Source organism: Ambystoma mexicanum, chromosome 4p (assembly GCF_040938575.1).
Source record: "Ambystoma mexicanum isolate Mex_15411 chromosome 4p, UKY_AmexF1_1, whole genome shotgun sequence".
In the NCBI taxonomy this organism is placed as follows: domain Eukaryota; kingdom Metazoa; phylum Chordata; class Amphibia; order Caudata; family Ambystomatidae; genus Ambystoma; species Ambystoma mexicanum.
Window position 1 is genome coordinate 1,083,617,467 of NC_090927.1, and position 20,671 is coordinate 1,083,638,137.

The window sequence follows — 20,671 nt, forward strand, 5'->3', positions numbered from 1 at the left end:
AATAGGACATATATGTTCTCTCCATACAGCCGCCTCCCCCAAGTGCTTCACCTCGAATTCCTTCTTCCAATTCCTTAGAATATATTAATTGTTCGATCAGTTATGGCTCCAGGGATACAAAACGGCACCAACTGAAACTGTTTGCATCCCAAAACACGTATTCACTATTTTCCCACCATCCTTTTCCACGTGAAAAATGCTTTTTTTGTGTCCGCGTATGCAGGCTGGTTTTCCTAGCTGAACCGTTGGTGGGGGGCAACACACCCCGTCTGAAATGGGCCCCCTCGCATCTTCTCCTGGCCCAGCTGTTGTGATGCTGGTTCATCGGCTTGCAGCAGTGAATGCATTGCATCCCAGGCCAGGGTGTGCAAGCCTGCTCTCTGGAATGGGAGTTCCCCCTCTCGCGTTGATTCCATGTTATGCTTATACTGAAGGGCCTCAGGCGAGGGACTCCCGTGAAGGAGTTAATTTGAAGGAAACAGATGGGTGTTCCTCTGTGAGCCTTGCATACTCCTGCCTGGAATGTCGTGGCTGCGCGTAAGCCGTGTTGGGAAAAGGATTACGTAATGGACTGGAACGCCAGCCTGTGATTGGGCCCAGGTGGCATCCGATGTGCGCACTTCACAGGAACAGGAAGTCGTTTGGCTGGCGTGCTGGGGGACATGTTGCCTGGATACATTAGACTAGGGGGCAGAGCGTGGAACCACACCTGTGTGCAGAAGTAGCTAATGAGTGTGCAGATCATGGGTAGAGGAGTAGGAGCAAGGGAAAAGCAAAGTAGGGCTGACCCATAGTTCTACAGACACACTAGCGTTTCTGCCTCCATTATCCTCATGAATCACTGGGGTCCAGTGGGACATCTTTGAATTTGCGTTTCCATCTTGTATGCACGTGTCATTACTTTTGTGTTCCTTCTGAAGCAAATGCAGCGGTCTGTTTTTTTTTTTTTTGTTTTGTTGCTGTGCTCAACTCCTTTCAACCACTTCTTTCTTCTTTGCAGAGGACCTGCAGTTTTGGTGGATTCGATCTGACGAACCGGTCTTTGCATGTCGGGAACAATAACGCAGACCCCATGGTGAGTATTTAAAAGAGGAGTAAACGAGGCAGAAATGTGGGTCTTAAAAAAAAAAAAAATAATAATCTATTGTTTGTACTTGAGCTTGAAATGTAAGAATTTTACCATAATCGCATAGAGCCCACACTCTTTCCTTTCAGAGCCGCCAGAGCACCAGGGGACCACTCCGGTGGTGATAGTGCGCGGTTTAAATGATCTTTAACATTAACTTAATAATTGGTTATTTATATTGCGCTTAATACCCAGAGGTTACTAAGTGCGGACCCCGCGATCGAACCTGTGTAGCGCCGCGTTGTCTTGCTTCCAAAGCGAGCGCGTTGCACCTGAGCTATCCTCCCGGCCAATTGTAGCTTGGAGACCTATCGTGGGATGTAGTCACAGCTGCTGCTAGGAAGTATCTAAGAAGTGCCTTCCCTGAGCAGCTAAACTCTCACCCTGAGAAGCAGCACTTGGGTCAAGTCAGTGGCAAATTTAAGACAAAGGACCCCGAAGGCAAAATTGACAGGGGGCCCTGAGTAGGCAGAGCTTAGTGTGGGATTAATCGCCATCACAAATGTGACATTAATCAACTTTAGGGATAAGTGTTCAATATAGTGAAACCTGTTAATATCACTAACAGACGAAACTTACCATCGCTTCCAAAACAATCTCTACTCAAAACACTGTTTGACTTAAATACAGACTGTCGTTGTTTTGTTTCTGCATTTAGTTCCGTGAATGAAAATTCTCTTGTAAAAAATCTTAATGATTATGAACAAGTAAATAAAAAAATTAAAAAAATATCACTAATCACCCCCTATTGTAAATGGTGTGCTTGCCGAGCCTGTTAAAAAGATAAGCTCTAAATGTGAGGCCCTGTGTAGCCCCCGCTGTTTGACGAGTTGAGAAAAGAGGGTGGTCCCCCATGGGCATTTGTCCCTTGCCTGAGTGTTAAATCCGCCTCATGGTCAAGTGCTCACAATGTTACATTTTTTATGGACTTCCTTGGGTTTTAAGACATCTTTTTAAGTCTGTTGGCCTTACGCCACAATGATTTGCTTCGACTCGGTTTGCATTCCGCATCGGTGTGGCTTTTACTAAATTAGAGTGGCACGTTGTCTTACGTTGCCATCAGCCCACCCTTTACGGTAGTTTAGCTGAAAGCACACATCCCAGACAACCCTGGCTACTGTAATGGTCAGCTGCCAAAATGGTTGGAACAAACATTACAGACAGATTACTTTCTGACGTGTTTTCCAACTTAATTTTAAATTACAAATATTTTGTTTGTTCGGTTCTGCCCCATAGCAAATAAATTGGTCACGAGTGTTGTATAAAACAGAATGTTGATTGAATTTTTATATGATTCTAAGTTGTGCGAGTTTGTGTCTGAGTCAACATTGACCTGGTGGTGGCACGTGCTGATGGTTCATCCTGTTGTGGGCTTTGTCGAGGCGTTGCATTCCAAATAGGCAACATCATAAAGAAAGGATAGTGCATCTATAAACCCCTGTTAAGATTCACAGGTGGTAGTGGGTTAGTAGCATTGTGCTTAGCATGTGTGCCTATCATAACTTCTCTCAATAATCACTCCTAGCTGCTACCCTCTGTTTAGATCGTAGCAGCCTGCGTTGATCAGAATTGATCACTTAGGACACGATCACTAGGTGACTCTAGAACTATGGAATCACAAGTCTTTTTGCGTTAACAAATAACAAATGTACCATACACACTTCCTAAACTCTCCTTCTTTTTTTCCCCTCCACCCTTTCTCTCCAACAGGAAAACCCCTATAATGAGCATCAACTGACATGTACATGTAAAACAATCTATGGGAAAAAAAGAATGCAATCTATTAATATTGAGCCGGTCAAGTGGCACAGCGAGTAGAGCGCTTGCTCTGATATCCGCATGGAATCCCGGCGGGGCCAAACTCAGCCTTTCATCCCTCCGAGGTCGATAAATGAGCACCACACACTGTGGGTAATAATAAGCAGCGCTCAGATACCTGAGGGTTCGTAGCGCTATATAAATGCCTGATTATTATTATTATTATAGGAATCTGTGAATATTGGTAAACAATTAGGAAACTTTGGCATTCAGCATCAATGGAGCTGTGAGAGCCCATAGACTCCTTTGCCATTGACAAAAGGTTGTGTACTTTTCCCATTTTTGTTAGTCCCATATATCCTTCAATGGTCTGTGATGGTTTTTTCTGCATCTTACATAACACATCCTTTCTGTGTTTATCCAGCATCTGGCATAAATAGACTTGTTTTCCATTCACAGAATAATTACTGTTTCTCCAATTGACTCGCAAGCAAATATTGTCCATGGTCACCAAATGTGTGGCACACTGAATGGAAAACACATCAACCGTATGTCACAATGCTTGAAGCGTCACACTGGTTGTTGCCACCAGCCCACTGGTTTGGCAATGCACTCGAGGGTTGCACAGCAGACAGCCAGGGATCAGTGAACGCAAGTCAGTGCCTGCATTTGCAGCCCCTATTCTGTCGCTAGTAACTCCTGCCCATGACTACCACTAGACACTCACTCTACTTTGAAAGAAGTGGTCTCCTGGCCCTCTACTACATTGACAGCAGAAAAACATCGTGGGTACTGTGACGGACAGTGGAATATTTAATCTGCTTCTCCTCAAAGGTTACTAAATCCATGCTGCTGCAGCTGGTATATTTAAAAAGATGTGCGAAAATGCAACGCGCAGCCTGATTTTGTTTGTTTGTTTACCTAACGGCTTTCATTGAGGAGGGAGGCGAATCCGCCCCCAATAGTCTTTCATTGAAAGGTTTGGCTCGCGGACAGTGTTAGACGGCTTCCTGGCCCCTGGGCTGTTCTCAGCCGCTGTGAGTGGCACCCCTCCAGCAGCAATCTGGGCAAAGCAAGCAACTCGTTGTACAAACATGACGCGGGAGGTGAAAGACGGTCAAGTAAGGTGTGCAGTGAAAGAGGACTTCTACTTCCGGGAACAGTATAGGGGCGTGACCAGGAAGGGTTCCACAGGGATAGACCTTGAGTTAGGCCGGCAGCAAATGCATCCACTTGTGTTCCACTTGTCTTGAAGTAGTTTATTTGTTCACCTTCCCGCTTCTACAAGCAGAGACGCGTGACATGACACTAATTAGATTGTACATCTCCCAACAGGGGAAGAATACGTGGCATGTCAATAGGAACTGTGTGTTGCCTCCATAAGAAAAGCTCACGAATTGGGCATCATGGAGGAAAGGGGGGTGAAATAAGGAGAGGTTTAAAGGGGGTGGAGGGCCTGCTGTTCTCAATAGTTGCAGTTGTCTGCATTTACCTACATGTCATGCTAATATGTCTGGCATTCGAACCCCTAGAAACTGGGCCCTGCATGTGGGGCCAGTGGGACCTGTATTGCAGCGCACGTGAATCACTGGTCCATGTGCCCAGGACCAATGGCCAGGTCGACCCCGGGTGGAGAGGTCTGACCATCTCCAGGCAGTGACACGTCTCGTTGCATTTTCCATGGCGCGCTTGCATTCGCGCCATGCTACATTCCATTACCATTAATAACTTCTACCTTATCACATGTGAGCTTGTCATTGTGCTGCTGAAGTTTTAGAAAATGATTTGTTTACAATCTGTTTAATTTGGCTGGTATTTATTTATCTCCCTTTCTCTCCTTCTTTTTCTCTCTCTGCATCTTCCCCAAACTTCTGTTTTGTTCTCTCTCTCTGCCTCTCTCTCTCTCAACGTATGTCTCTATCCATTCTGTTTCCTACCTCTTCTTTGTGTCTCTGTCCCACACTACCTCACCCGTCAACCAGCTCCCTTTTCTCTCGCATTCTCTTCTTTAAAAAACTTCCAATTTAAAGCATGGTCTGAATTAGGAAAACGCTCATTGATGTATTCATTGCATCCATTTACTTATGGTTGGTCTCATTAGCACTAGTTATTGCATTGGGTACATAGTTTGTCTACATCTGATTTGGATGGGGTGGGTAGGATGACTCAAGAGTTGAGCACTCATCTCAGCCTGTGGTCAGCCTTCACGGCAGAGGTTCAAAGCCCGGCAGAGCAATCCGTCCTTCATCCTACCTAGCCTGATGCATGGAGTACGAATAAATTGGGCAATAGCATCACCCTTGTCACAGTGCTTAGAAGCTGGAGTAGTGCTTAACTGCCATAGAAAAGTGTGATATAATCCAATGACATTTACTTGTGTGCACAGTTAGTGTGTGTCTCTGGCTAAGATACCCGGGTTATTGGCATGAGCTGAAAGCCGGATTCTCAACTACATTTTTGTTTCCCCTTGCAGGGCAATGAAGCGGACCTTGTTTACAAAGAGGTGATCAAGTCCCCCTCCACCTCGCGCATGTCTCTCGGCAAAAAGGTGAAATCTGTTAAAGAAACCATGAGGAAAAGGATGTCCAAGAAATACAGCAGCTCCGTGTCAGAGCAGGTAAGCTGGTGCGACGTAAACTGCCGCGCGAGCAGGCACAACTCACTGCCTAACAGGGGAGCGGATCTGCGGTTTGGGGGCATGGAGCTACACCGTATATGTTAACCCTGAGACCTACGGGTGTGAGGCACGTTATAAAAATTTAAATAAATAAACAAACTGGAAATTGTGATCATATTGCTTCACTGAAAATGATATATTCCGTCGATTTGAAGATATGCCTATGATCAACAGAATTTTCTCCATTAGAGTTCAGTAAATGTCCAAATATGCATATTTCCGCAACTAGACCAAGTAGAAACCATTTGTCAATGCTTTACTCTAATGGCCACCGAAAGTGAAGATTTAAAATAGTGTGCCAGTTTAGAAATACAAAAATGTAATGTATCAGTATAGGATATATACATTAGACAATAGGTGACGGCATTGCTCGATGGTGGAAAGGTAAGGTTACAAGCAGGCACCATCTCAGTGGGGACACCCGACTCCCGCCTCTAGTTCTGACCTTTGTTTTAACTTTATTTATTTGGATTTATAAAGCACCAGGGGCATCGTGGTGCTGTTACAAGGAGATTTGCTTGCGGATACAGTAATTTATACATTGAAGTTACATTATCGAACACAGTCGTATCTATACAGGGATCGATTTACAAGGTTTAGTAAACATTATATTGACATGGTGATTTAGTATACAGTGTACAGGATAGCATGAGGTATTGAGCATTACGACGTTCTCTATGTGCCAGAGTGGTGCAGGGCAGGCCAGGAGATGTGGAGAGAGCATCATAAGAGTATTATTGGAAGAGCTGCATTTTGAGAGCATTATGGAAGGCGGTGATGAAGGGTTCTTTTCTGAGGGTGGGTGGCATGGCGTTCCAGCTCTTGGGTGCTAGCACAGTGAAGCTGGATCCACCCGCTTTTTGTCTTTTGAAGGAACAGACGGAGAGTCGGTTGCAGTGTTGGGTGTGTTTGGGTCTGGTAGAGTTGTCTCTGTGGATGGTTTCTGAGAGGTACGGTGGTGCTGTTAGTGCAAGGCAGGCGTGAGTGATGGAGAGCGATTTGAAGTGTATACGCTCTCTAACAGGGACCCAGTGAGAATTCCGCCTTGCTTGGGATATGTGTTCTCTTTTAGGGATGCTGAGGGCAGCCCTCAGTGCGTTGTTTTGTGTGGTTTGAAGGTTTTTTTAGGTTTTTGATGGAGGTGCCCAGAAATAGGGCGTTACAGTAGTCAAGCTTAGCTCCTACTGTTGCTCTTGCGATGGCAAGGCAGTTTTTGGGGGAGAGGTAGGGCTTGACAGCATTTATGACTTGGGTGGCTAGTGCCGCAGAAGATGCGATAACATTGACTTGGCGGAACATGGAGAGCGAGGCATCTAGGTAGACTCCTAGGGTTTTTGCCATAGCTGCAGTGGTGATGTTTGTGTTGTGTATATTGGAGGCGTATTTGCTATCAAGTTTGCCGAGGACTTGTTTGGGGCTTACTATGAGTATTTCTATCTTGTCTCCATTGAGACAGAGGCCATTTACTGCCACCCAGGCCTGGATAATGGCGTAGATCTTGTTGAGGGTGGCTGTATCCTGTTCGTATGAGCCAGTTAGAGGGAGGAGGACCTGAGTGTCAACAGCATAGTTAGTGTAGGCTATGTTGTGATCATCAAGGTCGTTGAAGAGGGGGAGGGTGAAAACGTTATAGAGGGTGGGTGATGTGCATGATCCCTGGGGAACTCCGCAGTGGATGGGATTGGGGGATGCGCAGTCCTGATCGGAGAAGACTCTCATGAGCCTATCTTCAAGGAAGGATGTGACCCAGGTGGTGGCTTGTTGGGAGAATTGTGCTGCATTTTTGAGGTGTTTGAATAGTATCTTATGGTCTACGAGGTCGAATGCGGCGGATAGGTCGAGGAATAGGAGTAGGGCAGGCTTGCCCTGGTCCATGGTTTGTTGGAGCTGTATCTTTAAGTCTAATAGGGCTGTCTCGGTTCTGTGGCGGGGCCATTACCCAGATTGACTTTTTCCTAGGATGTTATTGATTTCCAGGTGTTGTTGGATCTGTAAGTATGCTGCTTTGTCTAATATTTTTAGCAGGAAAGGTACGGTAGTTATAGGTCTGTAGTTGTTGGGTTGATCAGGGTCAAGCAAGGGTTTTTTCAGAAGCGGGCATACCCATGATTCTTTAGGGAGGGTGGCACAACCCCAGAGGATAGTGAAGCATTGATGAAGGCTGTTAGGAATGGGGCTAGCCGCTAGAGGTTCCACGCTTTCTTTGATCAGGGATGCTGGGCAGGTGTCACCCTTGCAGGAGGAGGGTTTAATGTTCTTCATGAGCGCTATGACTTCTGATTCAGTCACGCGACGGAAGGAGAATGGTTGGTAGTTTTTAGTGTGATTGTTTTTTTGGTTCACAGCTTTGGGGGGAGAGTTGGTTATGGGGATTGCTTTGCGGTGGGTTTTTATTTTTTCTTGGAGTCTCTTAAGTTTGTTTAGCATGGCAGTTGGATGGAGTTGCACCAGGCTTGGTCTTTGACAGTTTCTTGGGTGTTAGTTGGCGGGGATGCCAGCTCTTTGTAGATGGCGAATAATTCCTTGCATTCTGATTTGGCGTTGTCTATTCTGGAGTTATAGAAGGGTGATTTGGCAGTGGTAATTTCTTTTTTGTACTGGCAGGTGAGGGTTTTGTAGACTTCCAGTGAGGAGGGAGAGGGGTGGGATTTCCACAGAGAGAGGGCTTCTCTTTTTTTGGCTCTGAGGTTGAGTAGCTCTTGGGAGAACCATGAGTTGGCATGTTCTTTGTAGAGGTCTGCTAATTCCACTGGGTTAGAGACGACGGGTGGTCTAAGGGCTGATGCAGCTTCTAAGATGGGGATGAGTCTTTCTTTCATAAGTTGTCTGGAGGACCTAACCAGGGCTGGCGGGCAAGGTTTAGTGGGTTGGGGCTTGATTTCTGTAGGGATGTAGAAGTGTATTAGGTGGTGGTCCGTCTACAGGCATGGGGGTATTGGAGCTGATGTTGATGGAGCAGTTGTGGTCGGCTATCCAGTCGAGGGTGTTACCTTTGTTGTGTGTAGGATCGGTTACTCTCTGGGTGAAGCCCATGTCAAGGAGGGATTCATTCAGGGCTTTGCTTTGCTCATCTTTAGGGTCGGTTAGTCCTAGGTTAAGGTCGCCTAGGATTATGGCTCTAGTGTTGGTTTTCAGGTTGTCTCTAATTAGATGGAGGAGGTTGGCTTCGAAGTCTAGAGGCGGGCCGGGGGGGGGGGGGGGGGGCAGTAGATAATGTGAAGGGTGGTGGTATCATTCGTTGAGAGGGCTAGTTTGACTGTGAGTCCATGTGGTCATCGATAGTGGAGTTGATTAGTCTGACAGCAATGGTGTCTCTGGTGACGAGGGCTACTTCCCCGCCTTTGCTGGAGGTTCTGTATTTGTGAAACAGGGAGTAACCAGGTGGGAGGGTGAGGTTGATGGAAGAGCCTGAAGTGGCATTGAGCCATGTTTCAGTGAGTGCAAGAATGTCAAGGTCGAGGTTAGTGAGTAGGTCCTGGATTTCAGTGGCATAGGCACAAAGGGAGCGTGCGTTGATCATGGCGCAGTTGAGTTGTGTGTGGATGGGGTGGGCATGGGCATGGGTGTGGATGGTGCGTGTGCTGAGGAGCTGGTTTCTAAGATTGGTGGGCCTAGGGCGTGAGGTGGGTATGGTTGTGGGTGCAGGAAGAGAGAATTGCTCGAGGGTGTGTTGTTGTGTGAGGTGGTAATTTGTGGGTGTGCAAAGGCGAACTTGTGTGGAGCAGGGGGGCCATGTAAATGGAGGTAGAAAGAGTGTGGGAAGTATTCTGATAGACCTGTTGCGGAAGGTTTAGTTAGACAGATTCAGGAGTACGAGGGGGAGGCCTAGTTCAAAATCAGCTGGTCAGGGTTACAAGCACCAGTGGCAGTGGGCAGGTTCTGAGCCGGCTAATCCTGCAGCATGGCATGTGGCATTGGGCCGGTTCAGGAGTTAGCTAGACGAGGCACAAAGGCAGCGAGCTTGGTACAAATAGCTGATCAGGGAGACAGGCATGTAGCCTAGAGTAGATTCGAAATTGCTAGGCAGGGTATGTAGCATAGGGTAGATTCGAAATTGGCTAGGTAGGGCAACCAGCAACAGGCATTGGTCAAAAAACGAAATTGGCTAGGCAGGGCAACTTTAATGTATGTATTCGCTGTAAGTGACACAAGACAGCAACTCCCAGAATACAATTGGTATAGAGTTGGCACCCTGCGCTAGTGCAGTAGGCAGTCAAGTTGCACAAAATATGGGCTGAATGGGTGAGGGGGGGTGGGAGATAGCTCGGGACAATGCGCCTGGAAGCAAGACAACACAGGTTTGACTCCCGATTCCGCGCTTAGTAACCATTCTCTGGTATTAAGCGCGTTATAAAAGAAGTATAATAATAATAATAATAATCTCATGATACAAGCCTGCATACTGTGGAAGGCCCCCGCTTCTCACATCTGCCCACCTTCTTTACTGACTTACCGCTCCAACCCAATACTCTTCCCCCGCCCCCCTCTCCACAACCCTCCCTGCAGAGCAGACACCCATGACTCCCCCCTGCCCATCACTACTGCCACCCCTGGGCACTGTTCTCCCGCCCTCATCGAGAACATGGCCAGCATGGCAATAGAGAAGCGACTACTTGCAGCTCCCTTTTCCCGAGTGGTCAATTTCTTTTCTAGTATTTTTTTTTTCAATTGTGTAGGGGACACTGTAACAATAACCCAGCTTACATTTTTTTTAAAAATAGCATGTCATAGTTTTTCCCCGGGGTCCAAATAGTAATAATACCTGCCTCCAAGGGCTGTACTGGGTGTTAACGGCCCAGTGTTCAGAACCAAGTGCTGTGTTGTGGTGTTCCTAATGGAAAGGGATGCTGTTCGTTCTGATTGTTCCGGTTTGTGAAACCCATTTTTAGGGGCTAGTTAGTGGGTCATGGTTCTGGCAAGTCACTGTCTGACTGTGTAGCTGACCTCATTCAACGCAGAGAACCATCATTCCAGTTCTGGAAAGCTTACTGTTTGCGGCCTCCAACAGGGATTGGGTAGATGCGGTGGGTGAAAGGGGGCACTATTAGAATGCATTAATTATGCCTGCCCTCTGAGTGGGCGATGGTGACGCACCTTGGCTGCGCGCCCAATTTTCTCTCTGTCTCTCTCTCTCTCTGTCTCTCTCTCTCTGTCTCTCTCTGTCTCTCTCTGCCTCTCTCTCTCTGTCTCTCTCTCTGTCTCTCTCTCTGTCTCTCTCTCTCTGTCTCTCTCTGGAACAGTCCAGAGACCACAGTGGATCTCGGAGCTTGAGATCCCGCGTGGCCAGGCACTGTGGTGGACTGGCCTAAAGGGAAGTCGGTTTCCCAGAGGGCCTCTGCACCTTGGCCTTTTCTACTCCCTATGACTTTTCGCCCAGTCTCCTCCACTTCCACCCACATCCCTTTGAAGCAAATAACGTGTTGTAACGCTTCCAGTATATCAGTCCTCACTCATAGCAAACATGTTCGCTCAGTTTTTTGGAACTATTTTATAATATACATAGTTACAAATGTGCTATAAAATTCACTACTTTGACGCATGTTTTCAAATTGTCTTGTGCGTGGACCTTCCTAAACCCTCCTTAGAGCGGTCAGGCTGCATGAACTCGGTTTATGGTCATTGCATCGTATTCCTTGCATCAAAATGCAATTTGTTACATCTAAAAAATGTGCATCAAATGCATTTTTTTTCTTTTTTGGGGGTGGGGCCCCCCACCCCCCAAACCCGTTTTTTACCCTTTAAAATCCCCCTGAACAAAAATTAACCCTTTACTCACCCAAAAACATGCATTCCATGCACATTTTTTAGATGGAAAAAATTCGATGGAATGGCATTAGATGCAATGACCAGATACCCATGAACTCGCATGCTGTAATGCGGGGATCGCTTTGAAAATCATTTCAAGGGACCCTTTCGGTTCCCAGTCCACCGCTGCCAGGCAGGAGTTTTCCTTTCACAATGTTGAGAAAGATGTTGTACGATTTGATTGACTGGGGTTCATGCAAAAAACCCGCAATTCCCAAAGGAAAATGGAGGCGTTGGGATATTTTGGTTAATCCTTTTGCAGGCGTTCCACCGTTAAAGCAGGCAGGACATTCATTGCAACGGCGGAGAAAGCTGAAGAATAAAACACAGTATGTATTGCCCAGCAGCACCCTCTAGTGTTTGCTTTCAGGAGTTCTCCGCGGAATTGTTGCCAGTAGTTAAGACCTTTTCCTAGTTGCCCCTTTGCCTGATTTCCAGTGAATGCAGATTTCCTTTCCTCGACGTACACCATTCCGCGCGAAGCCTAATGCAGTCGGCTGTGTGGTTTGAGCTATGGGTCTTCCCAAGAGGAGGCAGTGTTTGGTCTGATTAAGCAAGGCGATTATTGCGCAAGGTTTTGCTCTCTGATTCAGCCCAGCTTCCTGAAAGATGGCCTCCCCCTCATACCCTCGCACGCTGGATAGTCTGCATAGTAGTTTTCGTTCTTGTAATAATTAAGAGGTTCCATCTGTTTAATCGCATGTGCTTCTGGGAGGAGCTTCTTTCTTCCTTTGCTGAAAAATTGTTCCATAACTTGGGTTATTCGGTGTTGTGGATAACACGAAATGGTGTTCTGGCTGCATCCAAAGAGTGTGGGGGTTGGAGGGGTGGATAGTTGGTAGAAGGAGCTGTCTGAGTCTTGCATTTTGGTTTGCAATATTCATTGGCTCAAACATTTGTTGCCTTGAGGCTTGACTAGACAATGCTCACAGTAACTACACATACCAGAATGCAATACAATGGGAGCCAAAATGCCAGGACTGACTGAGCACCCTACACTGGACATGAGCCAACTCGAGATGTCTTCCATGCATCTTCTGGGTTACACTTGTGTGTTTTGACATCACCTATTCATCATATGTAATGCAGGCGGCATGCTACACATAGCCAACGCGCGTTCCATCGGGAAATGATTGTCCGGGTAGTGTTCCAGGGCTGCTTGTTCTGCAGGATCTACCACATAGAATGGGGCATGTTGGCATGTCTGTGTCATGGTGTGCATGATGTCAGTACAGGTTGCATTGTGAACAAACAAGAAAACCAAATGTACAGTAAGCTCCAAAAATCAATTGCTGTTTTTTGGTGTAAGAAAATAGTTCCCTTTTATACCTGAGGTTAGAATACAGGATTTGCAAGAGGAGCACATGACCGTACAGGGATTATTACCGTTTCTCGCTTTTAAGCCCATGTTATGTTATGTTGGCCATTTGTATTGTGCCTTTTACCATTGGTATGATTCCAAAGCGCTGTGGGTTGAACGCCCTCGTGGACCGTAGTCCAGGTCAGCGGATACCATAGTGTAGTACAGCGCTTGGGTGCACTCGGTATGTGTACAGCCAGGGTGGATTAAGTGGTGTGTGGGTGCATTGTAGTGCTAAGCGTGGTGCAGCGGTTGTGTGAGATCAGTGGAATGTGTGCAGCAAGGCCAGTGGCCTTTGTTAGTTGCATTCTACTGATGGTGGATATAGCTGCGCTCTGAAGACTTGAGGTGATCATGGCTGTATATAAGTATGTGTGCAGCTAGGCTGAATTTATCGAGGGGTATAGCTGCATTCTATCGTCTGATGGTGCAGAGGGAAGAATTGGCATATTGATGTGTTAAAAGTGTTTGTGTGGGTTCGAAGGCAGACCTTGTTCCTGAGGAGTTTCCAGTGCCTGTACAGGAGATGGGATCTCCCTAAGGGTTTGGCTATTAGGCTCGGTCTTCACTGTGTCCTGTTGGGTTTGTAATAGCTTATTAGCATTGTCTGTTGGATGGGGGCAGCCAGATCTGGCCCGAATAATGTTGTTCCAATATAGGTGCTGTAGAGGCCCTCGGTCAGCAGTTTAGCTGGATACATTCCTGTTGAGATTTATGTTTATGCTTCATCCCCACGCCTAGTGAACCTCCCCACCCCCCCCCCCCCCCCCCACAGAACGTTTTGCTGGACTTCTGGACCTTTTTCTTTCTATCCTGAATGACTGGAGCCTTTTTCCACTCATTCATTCTTATTTGCTCTACCTTTTGGAACTCTGTTTTCTGTGTTTTACTTTTTCTATGGAGTCTACTTTCCTCCATATCTCCTGCAAGGCATCTGTAGTTTACTTTTGCAGCACACAGCTCCCTACGGGCAGTGTTGCTGGTAATCCTTTGGGTTCTCCTTTGAGATTCTTTCTTTATCCTTACTTTCTACTGTTCTTAAGGATATCCCTCCTAAAACTTTTAATTCTCAAGAGATTGTCATACACCACCTTATGTGGGGTGCAAGGGGGTTATTGGTATCCCTTTCTCTCTGCTCCTGTGACTTTTTAGTCATAGACAACCTTCTAGTTATGGCTGGTGGCAGTTATGTTATGTTAAAGGTACTTATATAGGGCACCGTCACGAACGGAATTGGTCCCCAGGCGCTCTGGCGGATCTGTAAACAGGAAGGACGGGTATGGTTCGTCTGGAGGAGGGGAGCAGGAGAGTGGGAGAAGTGGTGTGCTGTTGGCAGCTTCAGCTCGGTATACACTGAGTGCTGGGCTTTGGGTGCTAGCATCGGATCGGGCGAGACCTCGAGTGCCGTAGGTGATGTTTGTGTTGTTGATGCGATGTGGTAAAGTGTGTGCGGATTGCTGGGAGAGAGAAGGTTGTGTGGCTTTGTGTGGTTTAAGTATGCAGAAGATTGAGGGTTGGGTTAGTGGGGTCTGTGTCCTGATTCAGGTACTTCTGGTTCTGTTAGAGTTGTATCCCTGACGGTTGGGTTGATGCTGGTTCCTCATGGGCCGACTTGCTTTGTTGGTGCTGCGCTGACTCCATTGTATCATAGTGAGTATTGTTTGGATTGATATGTGCGTCTGAACCTTTCTTCGGGTGTGGGACTGTGTTGGTAATATCTCTATTCTCTTGTTATCTGGTGTGACACTGGGCAGTAGAGGTTTTGAATGGTTCAGGGTCAGAGTGGTGTTGATGTGGCGTCCTAGTGCTTCCATCTTGGTGAGCCTGTGTATTCAGTCGTTCGCTTCCTCCTCTCATGTCTGTCTTTCCGTTGGTTCATTGGTTTCTGTGGGGTGAACATCCTTGGGGATGTTGTAGTTTTTTTGTGATGGGGCATTGTGCTTCCCGCTGTGTGGTAGGTGGACAGTGGGTAATGATGAAACATTCCGTTTCTCACCCACTGGATTGGGGCTTGGGTGTAGTGCTTCCTTTCCTTCTGTCTATTGTCCTTAGGTCTGTTGGGAATGGCTATAGTTTAAGGTCATGGTCCTCTTGATGATTCGTCCTAGTGCTTCTGTCTTTGTCTTGCTATGTACACAGTCTTTGGTCGTATTGCGGCTGTCTCCCGGTTAGTCGTTTAGTATGCTGTGGGATATTTTCCTGAGGGTTTTTCCCCATTGATTGCTTGGTGTGGATCCGGGTCTCTCTATACATTCATAGATGTTTTAGTTGTGTGCATGCCCCTGTGGCTGGTCTTTCTAGTTACGTGAAGAGCCAGGTTGTAAGTAGTTTCCTGAATATTAGATGGTTTCTTGTGTTGCGTATATACTTTGGAAGGTCGTTCCAGGTTTTCGGGGCTTGGTGAGAGAAGGAGGATCAGTTTTCTTCTGTTGTAGGGTTTCGGTTCCAGGCGGATGTCAATGCTTGATCTGAGCGTTCTTGTTGGCTGATATAGACAGTTTGTCTCTCAGGAACTCAGCGCCTTCGTCGTGTACCACTCTGTGCGTGATGCACATTGTTTTGAATTTTATTTGTTGTTTTATTGTTAGCCAATGTAGTGTTTTCAGCGCTGGTGTGGTGTGTTCTCTTTGGGGTAGTTTAAGAAGCAGTCTGGCTGCAGCGTTTTGAATGCCTTGTAGTTTTTAAAGAAGTCGTTCCAGCATGCCTAAGTAAAGGCTGTTGGCGTAGTCTACTCGGGACATGACTAGGGCGATAATGGTGTTGGTTTGGTTGGCGAACGATAGGAATGGTAAGATCCTCTTTGCCGCTCGCATTAGGAAGAAGCTTTTCTTGAGAAGGGCATTTACTTGTGGCTCTAGCGTGAGATTATTGTCCATCAGAACCCCCAGGTTTTTTACAATCGGAGAGGGTGCTGGGGTTGTCCCGAGTTCCCTTGGCCAAGGGATGAAGTGGTTTTCGCCTCCATTTTTTGTGACCATCATTATTTCTGTTTTACCTTGGTTGATTTTGAGGCAGTTGGAGTTCATCCAGAGGAATACATTGCGGAGGCAGTTTTATAGCGTTGAGTTTATTTCCGGGTTGTCTTGTATTTTGAAGATTGTGTATCGTTGGCGTAGTTGTAGCAGGTGAGGCCGTGGCTTTTGATGATTTTAATTGGTAGATACGGGTAGATGTTGAATAGTAGCGGAGAGTTGGAGGATCCTTGTGGTACTCCACAGGTCGAATCTCTCCGTGGATGTGTTTTACCGACTACTGTGCTATTTTTTTACGGCAAACTGCATTTAGTGTCGGTTGTGCACAATAGGGGCACCCAACTACTGCCTTGGGGCCTTCTTTATTTTTTCCATTTCTAGGGTGGTTCTGACTTTGCAAAGAAAAAGAAAAGGCACATCAGGCAGACCCTCACACTGGACAGTTCTCCCATTGACATTCTACTTCCATCCGTGGGGTTATGTTCCTTTCACAGTGCTCACCCGTGTGCCTTGCACATAGCTGTTCTCATTGCTAGAGCGGTGGGACCTGTCTTGTGCAAATGGGAGGCGATTCCAGATTCTAGCCGCACATCCAGAGAATCGAACTTTGATCTGCAGAGTTAAATCTCTCTTATTGTCCATCTTAATCGGACAAATACATGCTTAGTTCATACCCTCCAAAACCGGAGTATGTAGTGTGGTATCTTTTTTTGCGATGTGGCTCAGTGCTCACTTCGATTGTTGCGCACTTGGCACCTTCTTGTTTTAGTATTTGGATATTTCACATTTATTTTCGAATTTGACTTTGTTTTTGAAGTGTGGAATACACCATTTTCAGCTAATTTCACACCTGGTAGCCCTAGTGGTCTTTGTGTTTTTGTTTGCAAACATTCCTATTCTCCACTGATAGATATTTATGGACATTGAGGCGGCGTCACTGGTACCATCTCCCCGCCACCCCCACTCGCTCATGTCCCCCCGCTAACTGCCTTCTCAATTCATGCCTGGGCTTGCAGTTCTTGGAGTGAGAGCATACACTGTTTCGTTTTTGGGCGATAGTGTGGGATATGCTCTTTTTCCAAGGAACACTTTTTTTTTTTTTTTTTTGAATCTGAAAATGAAATATTCTCAGTGACTCAATTCATATTTTTCTAGCAAGAACTGCGATTGAAAAACATGTAGTAACCGCATTTTGTTAAAAATCAAAAGGCAAAATCTGAAGAAAAATGAACACCATGTGATGTAATATAGTAAACGAGAACGCTAAGGGTGCTCGAGGAGTGTGCTGCTAATGATCACGTGACCAGTGGACCGTTATCAGAAAGCTCCACTTGCAGTGCAACCGTTTCCCGCCTCCTGTTGAGCCAGCGTATTTTGGCAAACCTTTTTATACATTCGTAGTGACAGCAAACGCCAAAGAAGAGAGTGCTAGAATGTTGTTTTAAGCCAAACGCAAGGCTACTCTTTATGTGGCCCTCTGGATGCTTTTGATAACACTCCTTTGCCACTGGCAATGGTGGCTAGGGCTGCTGGGATTGCAGTCCGAAACATCTTGGGGTTGACATGAGCAACAGTGAGCTAAGGCATCCCTCCCCCTCATCCCCCTGCACTGCAGCTTCAGCCATCTAGTGCCCATCTTTGATAAACATTTCTAAAAAAATAGGAAATGTACTAAACTTTCTTGATATTTGCCTTCACTGGGGCAGTAGCTCTCCAGTAATGACCCCCCCCAAACACCCGCCACACCTAGCCAGTACCACATAAAAGGGTAGAATACCTATTGTGAAGCGACATATCACCTGGAGAAAATCTAGTTCCGCAAGAGCAGAGGGAACATGATCACAGGAGGCTTGTTAATTTCCCAAAATTGATACCTTCTAGTCATTAAAAATCCTGACTCAGGCTCATTTCCCAAAAACTTTACATAGGAACTTATAAACTTTTCTGGTTTTATTTTTTTTATTTTTTTCATTATGGCCAATCTTTTTAAACAATAACATTTTTGAGTGACCTGCCCCTTTAATGCAAACGTTTCCTCAGTTGAATTACTGTGCAGATTCACACAATGTCCCAATTATCACAGGTAACTTATTGTAGCAGCTAAAAACCAATAAAGGTGTGCCTTCTACTGGGCCCTCAACGAGAACACGCTAATCAGGATGGTACTGGGGAGTGGCTCAGTAATAAATCCTGTTCTTCAAATTTTAATCAACTGCTGTTGAGGTCTGTCCCTTCCATGCAATAGTTGGATCTGAACACTTTATAATGTGCTATTTGTTTTGCTTTATATATTGTGAATGTATTTAGTTTACAATGTTAATTCTGGTGGTGGTATCGTCCATTAGAAGGAATCCTGTTAATCTTCTCTTTTATATCTGCTGTGGTTAAGATAGGTCTAACATCAGCAGAGTTTGGTTCTACTCTTTCAGGATCCCTCACTAGACCCCACAGACCCATCCAGTTCTAGTCGTGTTGCTCACGTGCCTTTAATTGCTAAGTTCCTGAAACAGGCGATCTACTACATAAACCCATACTTTAGTTGAATTTGCAGAGTTGCCAAGTCTCATTTTAGCTGTGATCTTCCTTATTGGGGTCTATCAATGTGGTGACTGATGGCAGCACTGTATACGTCAGAGCTCTGCAACCTTTGGCTCTCCTGATATTTGTGACTACAACCCCCGTCTGCTCTAGAAAGCACAGTCAGTGGTGAGGAGTTCATGGAAGTCGAGTCCAAAACATCGGATGATCCAAAGTTTTCAGACCCACCGGCCAATGGTTTAATCTCCTGGACTTGTTTGCTCCAACTGTTAAAATTGACTTGTGGGGGCCTAATCGGCCGCTTCTCCCAATGGGGGGTCGGAGGCATGATCCTCAAATTGTTGTGCCGTTTTGAGTGAATACCCTGAGGCAGCTGCTTTGGCATATTTTCTTCCCAGCCCACATTCCTGACCTAGGGGCGTTTCTAGGAATTACTGTTGGTCTCTTATTTTATGTAAAGATTGTGGTAAGCTTTATTATTTGATATCCAGTTGTAAATGTACTCGAAATGCACTATGGTCCTGCTCCTTTTGCATGTCCGTGACTGAAAAACATTGTCTATGTTCAAACACACCCACGCCAAACACAATGGGGGTGATTGTTGTGGGAGGCAGTCTCCTTTCTGGCCCTGTTCTATGCACACCTGCCATGACTGCCATCTTACCTGTAAGTACTCTAGGGTTCGCGGTCAGGTTGGAGCTTTGTTTGGCTTGCAAGGTGAAGGTAGTTGTTAATTGTCGTGTTTACTAACTGAATATCCTTCGTGCAGTATCCAAGCTACTGCAGTCTATTTTTGTTCTTTCCTTTCCAGTGCTGGCAAAGCAAGCTTTGTATTTGGCATGTCACACTTTTCCTAGAGAAGTATAAGCAGAGGGGTTGGCATTGAAGGCATATCCCTCCCAGTCTTGCCACCATTTATCGGCAAACCTTTACAATTTAAGACTGTGAAATCTTTCTTTAAACCGGGCTGTTTCCTCTTTTGCTCTTCTTTCCTCTCCCTAAAGATACAAATATGTCATGTGATTTCCACTAGCTAGTGCGAAGAGGCTCTTCAAGGGGGACCAGTCTCCGTTTGCAAATAGCACAAACCAATCATACAACATCACTTAATGGAGAGTAAAAAAAAGAAAATTAGCTTGTACGAGTTGAATAAACGTCCGGGAAAAGATATGTTTTGATTAGCGACCTGAAGAGTGAAAAATTGTGCTGCTCTACTACAACTGCAGGAAATGTGAACTACAGCCTCATGGAATAAAACTGGCCCTTGTGTTCCTAGATTAGAGAAAGGAAAAGTGATGCTACAGGACTTGGATTTTCATTGTGACTTGCAACAGGCTGAAGACGGTGTTTCCTAAATTGTCTTGCAGGACTCCAACCCAGATGTGATGCCGAACTACCCTCTGACGCCAAAGGCAGACACACATTCTCTGGATAAGCCGAAACTCAAAGCTGGCGGTTCAGTGGAAAGTCTTCGGAGCTCCCTAAGTGGTCAGAGTTCAATGAGTAAGTTCCATTGTGTAGATCATGGTGAATTGCGATATTGCTCTGCAAATCTCACTACTTCATGTCTAATTTTTCCTGGTTAATGAGTGTCCGTGAGGAAGGGGGTCAGCAAAGCCTACATGTCGCCCCTTTCCCTGGAGAACTCGGAGAACGCTTGGAAGTGTCGATAATGTGAAGCACATATGGGGGAAAAATCTGTTCACACTCTAATTATGTTTGTTGTGAATGTGTTCTGAAAATGCTGAAGTGGGACATTGATGACCGAGGTTACAGAATGTTTAGGAACTGTAACACTGTAAGGTGAGAGCAAATGAAGAATAACAATGGAGGGATTTCAGAATTGAGGCAGAGCTGCCAACCTGTGTCCGCTACAGTGAGCCTCCATTGGTCATGTGTATGCACAGCTCATAATCCGGGAGCAGTGTACATGCCTGCTTCATGTGTATTCCTCGACTGTCAAAAGCAGCCTTTCTAGATAAACTTGGGAATTATGAGCAAGCAACCAAGGCAAATCCCTTTCTCTGAGCAGTAGATATTGCCTCTGTCCGGGAAATTGTTTAGCTAAGTGCTCCACGGTTCCCCAGCCCATCCCTTCATGCCTTAGAGATTGTCTATTGGAGAATGTGCATAGGCCTCAGAGAAAGGAGGGAGGAATCCCTTTTTTGTTTCCTTATCCTTTTTGTGTTTCATTACCTTCCATCCTCTCTCTCTCTCTCCCTGTCCCCAGGTGGCCAGACAGTGAGTACCACAGACTCCTCTGCCAGCAACCGTGAGAGTGTTAAGTCAGAAGATGGCGACGACGAGGAGCCTCCATATAGGGGGCCATTCTGTGGGCGAGCCAGAGTGCACACGGATTTCACGCCAAGCCCCTACGACACCGATTCCCTGAAACTCAAGGTACTCGTCACGTATTCTTCTTGCGCTCTGTGCTT

At 46.0% G+C, this 20,671-nt stretch overlaps 1 protein-coding gene across 5 annotated transcripts in view; it reads left to right on the forward strand.

The window, feature by feature from the left end:
• SASH1 (SAM and SH3 domain containing 1) overlaps nt 1-20,671 on the forward strand; it is a 673,306-nt gene that overhangs the window by 577,788 nt on the left and 74,847 nt on the right. For all 5 annotated transcript variants that reach the window (XM_069606667.1, XM_069606665.1, XM_069606666.1 and 2 more), the window contains 4 exons: nt 1,001-1,075; nt 5,358-5,501; nt 19,604-19,739; nt 20,467-20,636. In XM_069606667.1, the coding sequence (XP_069462768.1) occupies nt 1,001-1,075; nt 5,358-5,501; nt 19,604-19,739; nt 20,467-20,636 (525 nt within the window). The remainder of the gene's footprint in view (nt 1-1,000; nt 1,076-5,357; nt 5,502-19,603; nt 19,740-20,466; nt 20,637-20,671) is intronic.